This window comes from Nomia melanderi, chromosome 10 (genome assembly GCF_051020985.1).
Source record: "Nomia melanderi isolate GNS246 chromosome 10, iyNomMela1, whole genome shotgun sequence".
Lineage (NCBI taxonomy): Eukaryota > Metazoa > Arthropoda > Insecta > Hymenoptera > Halictidae > Nomia > Nomia melanderi.
Window position 1 is genome coordinate 14,652,050 of NC_135008.1, and position 11,147 is coordinate 14,663,196.

Below are 11,147 nucleotides of genomic sequence, written 5' to 3' on the forward strand. Positions count from 1 at the left end.
AGTGCGCATGCACTGAACGGACATTCAATGATCTTCAAAGACGACATGCCAAATAAAATGTAACGTCCTCAACTTGCGATTGAAGTTTTTCCTAGTGAAATCCTGTACGGTAACAGAATTGTATCGCGAGCATTCTCAGAAACCACAAACTATTTACGAAGTTCGAAATACTTTAAAACGCCATCGTCAATCTTAGACTGCTGTCTAATTGTATTTTGAAGTGGGTGTGGCGCAAACGCCGGGATCGGTGATTCTAATTATCTCTAAGGACGAAGTCTCTAAGCTTCTAGTCAATAACGAATTTGTACATAATGTGATCGTGGACAAGCTTAAGCAAGTATTTACGTTTTACAAGAGATACAGTCTGTACGATAAGAGCGTGATCAGCAAAACTTAATAAAAAAAATTGTCTAGACTCGAAAGAAAGCACACACATATAATTGCTTAATTAGTATTTTAATGCTGTATTGTTAATATGTCGTCCAGTCCTCTTCGTTATCAATAATTACGTGGCATCTGCGAGGCATACTTTCTATTAATTTCATGATACAATTTTAAAGTATGATTTTCGAATTAATTTAATTTATCGTATTAGTTGCTTGACGGTCTATACATTCTTTCCACGAAGCTTGAACTTCATTCGCGACCAGATATTTCCAACTGAATTAACATGCGGTAGTTGTGATATTCTTTTCATGCGATACACAGACGACTTTGATGTTTCGGGTCGTTATCTTCTTGTAATACCCACTGATTGTTTTATATTGTGAACCACTTTTGACATATGGCAATAAAGGTTTTTTTGTAGATTTTAACCATTCTCTCGGCATTTAAATTATCGATAAACAAGTGTAAAGTCCCAAATCCTCCAGTTCAATCTGTTTATTCTCTTTGATTGTTATTTTTGGCATAGTCTCATGTTTTGAGGAGTCATCGGCGTTTTTTATCTACCAAATAACGATTCACCAAGTTTGTCACAAATGGTCCTTTTTTGGTCTTTTCAAATGCGTACACAGAAACTGCTTCGTACTATCACGGTGTACTCATAGTGTAATACGTTCATTTGTCATGAGGATCAAACGATAAATGAAAGTATCGTAACATAGCATCTTAGACGATGATTTTCTCTCCCTATTTCTGCCGAAACTTTGCGTCTAACTGGTTCGAAGTAAAAGTTTTGCTGGTCATGTTTCTATCATACACAATGTATATTCATAACTATATCATACTATAAATGAATATTCACAAATGAACAAGTAACCGTGACGCGAACTTATGATAAAGTGGTAATTGTTGCGATACTTCTTCCGTTTTATGGGTGCAAAGGTTAATATAGTATAATTCTTTTCTGGGTTGATGGAACTGATCGCCAAATAAATGTTCGATCTTGACCTGAACAAACATTGCTCAAGACAGTTTTTATATCGGCATACTCTTCTATCCACTTATCTAATTATAATAATACCACTTCGAGTAACGGAACACACGTGTTACGTGATCTTTTTATCAAGAGTTAAAAGTCCATTCGAACGAAACGGGATCCTAGCCGCACCGCTCCTCGAAAATAGAGGGCACGAGGGTTTTGTTACGCATTCTTCAAGTTACAATACAACTTTAGCACTCGATACATTCCTTTCCGAGCAGTGCACCTGTTCTCAATGACGATGTTACGAACATGAATATCGAACCCTGTGCTTTTCTTACTTCAAAAACGAATTGTTCACGCCTAAGCGGCCGGTTAAAGGTAACCATTGAAACTTGGTAGATTAACCTTTTACACTCGATTTATTTGCAATGTTGTTGGGGGTAAACTTATATTTATTCATAGGGAAATGAATTGAAGTAACTTATAATGGTAAAATTCAACGTTTTATATTTATTTTATTTATTATTATTATAAAAAGATTTAATTTTTATAATCTTTTAAAGTGTAGTACTTTTTCAAACAGTTTTTAACGTTCTATAACAAATTTGTATTGTCATCTCCAACATGACATTGAGGTTCACACGTTCACGACTGGCGTTACATATTTGTGACACTTAACATTTTGTATTGTACATTCCGTAAGGAAAATCTTTGCACTCGACGCTTTTTCTCGCTGACATTACCAGCAACTCGAAAAAATTTGAATAGAAGAAGCATATTAACATATAAATGTCACATGCATAAAAAGAAAAGTCATAGATGTATTTTACTAATTTTATTATGGATATATACGTTATAATATATTCAATGAAAAGATGTTACAGTTTATAATGACAAATTTTATATGGCTTTGCTCCGGAGCCCTCGTTCAAAAGGTTAAATAACTTCCACGTGAGTCTGTATTTGAAATTATAATGCATGGTATAGTGTATAAGAAATTGACGCAATTTCTTTTTTGAATTTCACTTTCATTTTATGAAGATGATTCATTGGGTTTAATGAAGTATTATAACTATGGAGATTGCTACTGAAACAAACGCTGTTCGAGAATGTGTTAAAATCATTTCTAAATCATTAATCATAGCAATTATCAATTTGTTTATAAATTTATATATTTTTTGGGCATTCTCTCACTTAACTACCGGCCGATTAAGCGTTAACGCATCGCAAATCCGCCCATTTCAGCACTTTTAACATATTTTCTTACCATGGATTCAAAAATTAATAGTGATCAATTTAATTTAATAGTTGTATAGAAGACAGAATGTTAAAGTTTGACAGTATATAACGAACAGTAAATATGCTGTTAATATATATGAAACAATTCAAATGGATAAATTATTTCAAAATATTTATTGGAAAAACAAAAAATCTCTTCCATACTACACACTTCTACACCTACAAATTGTATTTTATTTAATAAGTAAAAATATTTAAAGTTTATTATTCACAAGATATAATACAACATTTGAAAAGGCATTTCAACGCTTCTGTACTCTTAATATTATATTTCAAAAATGTCTAAAAAAATACAAGAATATTTTAGAAGAAGAATTTATAAAGCATTAATATTTATTTAAAGAAATATGTTAAGCAATTTTGTACAAACTAAAATTCTTAAGCCCTTCTCCTATGATCTTTTTCAGAACTGTGCTTGATAAAATCACTTTATCGTTAATAATTTAGTAGAAAAAGAGAAGAATTTGATGCTATTCTATGTCTACGTTTACTCCAAAAAGATTAAAGATCGATAATAGACAAGTACTATATCATTTATATGAGAAATAAATAAATAACGTATAGATTTATGGAATTCAGTTAAAAATTTTCATCGCGAGTCTAACGTGATATTATAGGAAAAGGGATTAAGATCGCTCAACCTGAACACCTGGCTGAAGTGATGTTCATGCGAATTCGACTGATTCATCAATTGGTTATCTTCGTGTGGGTAGATAACAACGAGTTAACTTTTGGCGCACAACTGCCTTTTTCTTTTAATAACTATACCGGTAAATCGTTGTTTATAATACTTCCGTCAGAGTAATTGGTTTCAGTGGGTCGTTACTTCATTAGAAAAAATTGCCTGATATTTCCATGTATTATATTTAGTCAAATATTTATACTGTCGGGGTAATTTGAAACAAAATTTTTTAAATATTCGATAACACTGGTCTACAAAATTTAACTTCTTTATGTTACAGAAGGTTTAATGAATGATCTTAATAGTATTTCTCATACTGAATTCGAATATGCAATCCGTTTTTCTCCATCACTCACAGTTTTTGAGAAAATCAATTTTGTAAAAAACCTAATTTTTCAATTTTGAACATTTGCTGTGTCTTAATTATGAAATTTTTTCTAACTTTTCTTGCATAGTATTATTCTATGGACCTAATTATAACTGAGATACGGCAAATGTCCAAAATTAGAAAATTGAGTTTTTTTTTCAAAACTTATCTCAAAAAGTGGGCAATGGTTAAAAACGCATTAAAAATATATTAAATATAGTAAATTTTACGCTGTAAAATTCACCCATAAAATGTTCTATAACAAAAATCGTGTTGACCAGTGTAATTATTTGCATTAGCGATTTCTCATTGATTTGAATGACCTTAACCGTTTGAATCCATCAGGTCTTTGCAAAAACGAAAAGTAGCAAGCGGCGCGATTGCATTTCGTTCGTTTCAATTCAGAAACTGAATTACACTTTTCTATTTTTAGTTTCAAAAATCTCTCGTTTTGCGTGCAATATAAACGCAGGACGAATGCACTTAGAGTATATTTTAATGAAACACCAAAGTAAAACGAAGAAGAATTACATGTTTATCTGAAAAAATAAAGAATTCATCGTAGAGAGAATTTGTATCATTTCAAGCTTTAAGATGACGTATACTCGTCAAACGCAGTTAGCTGGTTAAAATATGTTGTTGAAGGTTAGTGTGTTTTGTTAGATTGTTTCTGACAATATATACACATGAGTTTTATTTAGATAATAGAGACTGCTATTGTTAGAACTAGTTTTATTGGGATGGGTATAGAGAAGAAGGTACTACACCCACATTATTATTTCACAATTGCAAAAAATCCTTCATATTTGATAGGATTATTGGGCATACCAAGGGTTGTTCTTTTCCTAAATTGTAAATCTTATTTAGCTTCCTCCCATGCAATACCTTGTCAAATACGTGACAATGCTTTCAAACAGAATTTAACAAATACATATGTCACTGAATTCTTTCGAGTTCAAATTAAGTATTATTTCTCTGCTATCAATTATTATGCTATAAACTAAACGGATACATACAAAAACAGAATTCATCTCTCTATCAGTATCTAAATTTTTAAGCACAAAGTATTTAGTCATATCGATTACCGTTGAGGAAGAATTATAAAGCAAAGGTTTAAGGGGTGCAAGAATGTCAATGAGACACATTCGATCCATGGATTCAAACACAAATTAATAAGTTTACCAAGCAACAAACACCTAATTTCCAATCGGTTGGTACAGACTAGTGCTATAAGCAAATTTATTCGTTTTCGTGAACGTTCGTTGAAATGTCACGTGATGCATTCTATTTACATAAAATTTTATTACTTGTAATGAGCTTAAGAACTATGTAATTTTAGCCGAATAAACAGAAGTGCTGTCGTGGGTACCAGATTTTTCACTTATTCTGAAAACAATCAAGTTGCAGATTCACTAGCAAGAATCTTGGGACATAATTTTTGATAACGACTCTTATGATACATGTAAGCGTATCTAAAATTATTGGCGATAAATTCAGTTCGCTTGCGATATTCACAGTTAATGTCGCAAAAAATGTTGCATATTTTTTGCTAATATATTTGCATTTTCAGAGGTTAGATAAAGTTCTTATTTACTTAAACTTCAGTATTTGACGAGTCACGAAAAAAATTAATGAAAGAAATAATGTACTTATAAATGTCAAAGTTCATGCCAGGTAATAATATACAGAAGAGTCGGTTCAGTTAAATCGTACACGCAGCTCATGCATAATAAACGTATATACCATCAAAGAATCAGTAAGAGATTAAACTTATAGTTCAAAGGACAGAAATGCAAGAACAACAGACAATAAATCTCTTCTTACGTGTTCCTGTGTCGCATTGAATTTGCCGCGATCAATAGTATTCGTAGAGCTCTTGTTATTGTAATATTAAGATCAATTGATGCTTATTTAGAGTTATTAAAAAAAACAAATCAATTGTAACGTTATATCTAATTCGCGACACGTGTGAAGCCAAAAAGTCTGTCTGATAACGACTTATCGATGTATAGTGCTAAACACTACGGAAGAAATTATTAACTCTATGTGCTACAAATTACTTTGTGACTAACCCTTCACGCTAGTTTATTGCAACTAAATTTATTACTACTGCTAATCATTATTATCTTATTAAACACTCTACCGGCCGCTGCAACGTACACGCGACTTCTTTTGCCCAACTGTTATCGGCGCTGTCACGTACGCGTGACTCCTTTTCGCTAGAGGTGATGCTATTTTATCATTCTGATGTTTGTATAGGAATACGTATTGATGCTATTTTTAGAGAAACAATTGCTTCCAATGTTCTCCCTTCCCAATTTACCACATCGTCTTTTGTTAAAATCTTTTAAGCGGATGCTTCTTCTATTAGTTTGAAGCTGTTTTTCGCTGCCTTCGAATCTCGAAAGTTTAGATGTATTACAAAATTATAAAATATCCTTGAAAGTGAAGTAGAACCTGCGTGATACTCGCCGGCGCCAACCTAACCGCGACGCGATAAATGTGCAGCCGGCAAAGTGTTAATGATACTATTTCATTATGTAAATCAAATTATTGCAAATTTATAAATAAATAAATATGATAAATAAATAAAAATGATAAAAAATATTCCAAATGTTACGCGACCCGAAAAGTATGATTAATTACACATCTAACTACGATGTAGGTACCGATTATCCGTCGTAGATAAGGTATATCATTGAAATTTATCTAATTTTATCACCGTTGTATTGCACGAGCAATCTTCATTTGTCACATTACATGATATTTCCGACAGATTACAAATTCAAAGAATGAAAATACAGGTTATACTGATGGTAACGCTGACAAAAAGAGTTTCAAACGGCGCCCTTCAAAGTGTTCAGCGTTCAGAAATCGCGACCGTTGCTCGTAACCGCAAACCAATTTTCAGGGAGCAATTACTGCCTTACAGCCAGTTAGAAGAATTACCGCTATCTTGCAGAACGTAAACATGATTTATTACAAAGTCTTTATCTTGAAGAATCCATGTAACGGATGATCAAAAATATTTAAATACATTCATTGTACTTTCATAACATTATATTATAAGAAGGGGGTATTCAGAAATTGAACCACATTATAATCGTAACACATTCTGCGAATGAGAATGATTTTTAAAATCATTCAGTTAAAAAAAGTCATTCAAAACGTTACATGCAGTTGGCCAAGTTCTCATAAACACACTGCTGTTTCTGGCAAGACAAAAGCAAAGTGTATGGGTAATATAATTAAAAAATGGTTGAGAGATAAGTAAAAAATATTGAAAACTAAAAACCAATATTGAGAATAATCTATTAAGTTATTATAGAAACACGAAAATTTGCATATTAATAGCTATATAGTATTACCACTATTATACTCAATTGATTAAATATTTCGTTATCTATAGTAGGAATTAATTTTTTTAATGTAGTGATAATGATTGAATTATATTTGAGTTTTACTGCAATTTCGAGTTTCTTAATGCCGAATACCAAACTATCTAAATACTCATGACCTTCTTAACATCGTGTACTGCTGCGTTATCTTGTAGAAAAAAAGCATTTTCTTCGTAATTTTTTCAGGAAATAAAACTTAACAGTTTGGTAAAATATCGATATACTCTCTATATTCATTCAGATACAAATTTTGTATATTAGTGTTTTAGAAAATAAATTAAATTCCGACTAGATTATCACCAAGATTCTTGTTTGTAACTGCAATCTTTATCAGTATGTCAATTGTGCTAATATTTTGAAGTATTAGAAATATTCAAATTATACGCAAATGAATAATGTACACGATCTACAAGGATAGAAAATGGATTTGAGGCTATTCGAAGGATACTTAATATTTTCAAGTGAGTGCGGAATTCAACGTTACGACACACAATAACCGATAAATCTAAAAAGTAACATAAAAATCAATTTCGTGCAAGCTTGGAATTTCGATATTCTGTGTAAAACGTATATCTTAATCTTTCTTCAATTTTAACCACACATATTTTGTTTATGGTATTTACTGTATGTGGCATGTACATCATCGATAATTCCAAAAGTCTTATTTCTTCGATAGTACTACTTCCAGTTGATATTTCTTTAGAAATTCAGGAACGATCACGTTTCGTCTGATTTGTGTTAATGCCTGCGTAATGATTTTTATCATATCTCTCGCGTAACCTTTCAAAATTGTACAACGTACAAGTGTTAGATCTGTTACATATTTTGACTGTCTCTAGAATCCAGAAACCTTTTATTATGTTATTATTATTTTAATTTTTTCAAATACACTTAAATTTTCTTCCATAACAAATTGGACAAAAACTATCTTCAGTCTAATTACACAGCTTCAAATATCACAATATTATACTATAAATTTCTGATTTTCTCTAGTTTTCTTTCTCAAAATATGTGCGATTTCTCGCTAAGTCAATCTCAGAAAATGTCGTTTACATCTCATTAGAAAGTACTGAGTATTTCCAGTGAAAAATTGTTAGTGTAAAGGGTTAACAATTCAACGTTTCAGTTTACAAACTGTGAATTCTCAAGTTTGTTCATACATATTATTCTATTCAAGGTTTTTGCGGTAGATCTAACATACAGTTTTTTATTGGTAAATTATAATTACATTGTGTCCTTAGATTGTGTTACAAAAATTTCTATTGTTATATATTTTCTTGACTACGATGATAAATACCTTGATATTTTCTTTACGAGAATAATGTATTTTTTTCATTAACGCAATGACGCATATCTGATTTAACTAAAGAAAGAAAAAGTTTACTTTTATATCCTTCATGCGACCACCTAAGAGAAAGTTACATACATCATATTACGCATCCTTCAAAACCAATCAATTTTTATCTTAAATAAGACACACGACAGTGTTTAATATGAGTCATGAATGACCCAGTCATCGGCTTTTGCGATCTATCGTGGAGGGTTAATGCGTATTTATGTTATCTCTATGTCTTATACTCCTCAATATAAATTATTTTAACGAAAAAATACTTATGACATGAAGTATAGAAATTTTACAACATGTTTGGAAGAATATACCTACGTCGGACAACGACGACCAAATAAAAATATTAGGAGATCAAAAATAGCCAAACTCAAATCAAATACTTTCGTTTTGACAAAACGTCTGTGAAACGTTTTCTTTGTATTGGCAGTATATATTTATATTATATTTTATTATATTATATTATATTATATTATCAATATAATATAAATAGCGACACTATGAATAATCAAGTCCTATGCTCATGAACACCGACGCCACAAGCTTAACAGCAAGTCGTTTATCCGAGTAACCGGTGTGCATTATAAACACAGACTATTCACGCGGAACCAAACGAAGCTGTACTCGCCTTTCCCCAACTGTTGCATCCGATGCGTCCTATATAGTTCAAATGGTCGCTCAATGCGCTTACCGGTCATTCTATTTCCGGCGAATACATTCATTTTCGCGGAAATTTTAACTGGTTTTGCGAATTTCCCGCACTTACGCTCATGTAACTCGAGTAAGTTCTTGACAAAGATTATCTTATCGCACACCAATCCTTTACTATTTGGACAATCGTACGATGACAAATCGCCTCAAAGGAGCGGAGCGAATAGGAAGAAACATGCAAAAATGTGAGCACTGAATAGGATAATATAAATGTTGGAAATAAGCGAGAAATGTTTCTAAAACTCTTGTAAAACGATCTTCGGTCAACAATAATATTTTTAAAGGCCAGCATTATCTGAATTGACAACACTAGAAAAAAAATCTTTTTTACCGATCATCGGTGTTTAATAAGCAAATTGACTCACATAGATAGGTTAAAAAGGTGACGCATCAGAGTCGCTTCTGATCTAACGCAGTTCGTAGGAATACAATGTAAAGACTATGCGAAAGTGACTTCAATGACAATGTTTATATCTGTCCCACGTGTGTATACCGTGTACAAGTTGCAACACACACTGAAAGCCCTAATATGCGTTTAACTATTCAAACCTTCGGAGCAATCAATTGTCACTTGGTTCATCTCCACCGCGTGAATTTCTAAATGTATTTTAACGTCGTTATGCTTACAGTTAGGAAAGGATCAGTGGGAAGTTCACGAACACAAGTTTGCGGAAGAACGCGGAGTGGAAGCGCGCCGATCCTTAACCTTGACGGGTGTGCGTAAGGAAATACGAGGCAGCATCAAACGCGGACCTAATCACAAGGATACATAATAGGAGCGACGGGGAGGTTCGGTGGTGTCATCTTAATTTCGATCGATGCGCCCTCCTTTTCGGCGGTCAGGAAGCAAAAATAAGGAGAGAGACAGAGAGAGAAAGAGAAAAAGAGAGAGAAATCACAACACCTAACCGAAACATGAATGAGGTTCTCACCTGGTCGATCGGCATGTTGACGAAGTCCGCGAGCCAGGAAAAGATATGGGAACCTTCATAGTAATTCTCCATCGGCACGGTCATTGTCAACGATCAGAGAATCGAATAAATTGGACACGCGGTTGTGCGCACACCACCGTAACGTTTCCCGTGACTCGGTCGCACAGCATAAACGTACCGCCGAGAAAAGACACGGATCCGCTACGCTCCACTCGGTTTCACTCCCTCGAGGGAATGATTGTTACAACGCGTTGAATTCACACAACCACGACAGCGATGACCCCGTCGACGACGGATCCTGAAATGCAGCGCCGCTACGTTCCGCGCCGGCTAACAAACCTGCCGGCACCCAGGGCCGTATCCACAAGTGGCATGATCAATCCCACGTGATGGGAACTGTTGATCCTTCCAACACCCCGGATTCGTCGCACATGTGTATCTGTAGTTGATTCTTATATGTAAATAGTACTCTGTATAAAAGTGGCGTGTTCTATCACGTTGACTATGCGAATATAAACACGTTGAACGCCGCACAATTTCATAGAGGAAAATACATAATTAATTGAGTGAATTATAGTAATTCAATTCGGTCGGAGGTCACTGGTGACCCCCGCGGCATTCAACATGTTAATGAACATGATGAAATTAAAATCAGATTTATCTTTTTTCCATTAACGCGCATTCGAAGAATGTACTTTGGTCTAGACTGGTTATATTGATTATTATTAATGTATTTTACTTTCCATTTACTTGTAATAAACAAAAAAAAATTGACAATGTTTTTTACTTTTATAAATATAAAAAATTATTAAAAAGGACATGCCAGTAAACCTGTGCCAACTGTATTGCCAATCATGTTTGAAATAATTTGAATATATTATTAGACAGACAACTTTAATTTCTTTAAACGTATTAAATGTTTGTTCATAGAGATATATATTGTTTTACTCTATTGAGGACTTTAATTATACTGTTACAACGTTTTTATGCGATGAAATGCAACTGAATGAAGAGGAAGAATAAAGATATTGATTTGTAAAAGTATTT

The 11,147-nt window shown here is 33.0% G+C and overlaps 1 protein-coding gene across 2 annotated transcripts in view; it reads right to left on the reverse strand.

Moving 5' to 3' along the window:
• Positions 1-10,456, reverse strand: part of oys (lysophospholipid acyltransferase 6) — a 36,125-nt gene extending 25,669 nt beyond the window's left edge. The window contains exon 1 of one of the 2 annotated variants that reach the window (XM_031980599.2): positions 10,101-10,456. In XM_031980599.2, coding sequence (XP_031836459.1) covers positions 10,101-10,184 — 84 coding nt within the window. In that variant the 5' untranslated portion in view covers positions 10,185-10,456. Of the gene's footprint in view, positions 1-9,533; positions 9,681-10,100 lie in introns of those variants that run through there. The other variant, XM_031980601.2, reaches the window with a different exon arrangement.
• Between the last annotated feature and the right edge of the window lie 691 nt (positions 10,457-11,147).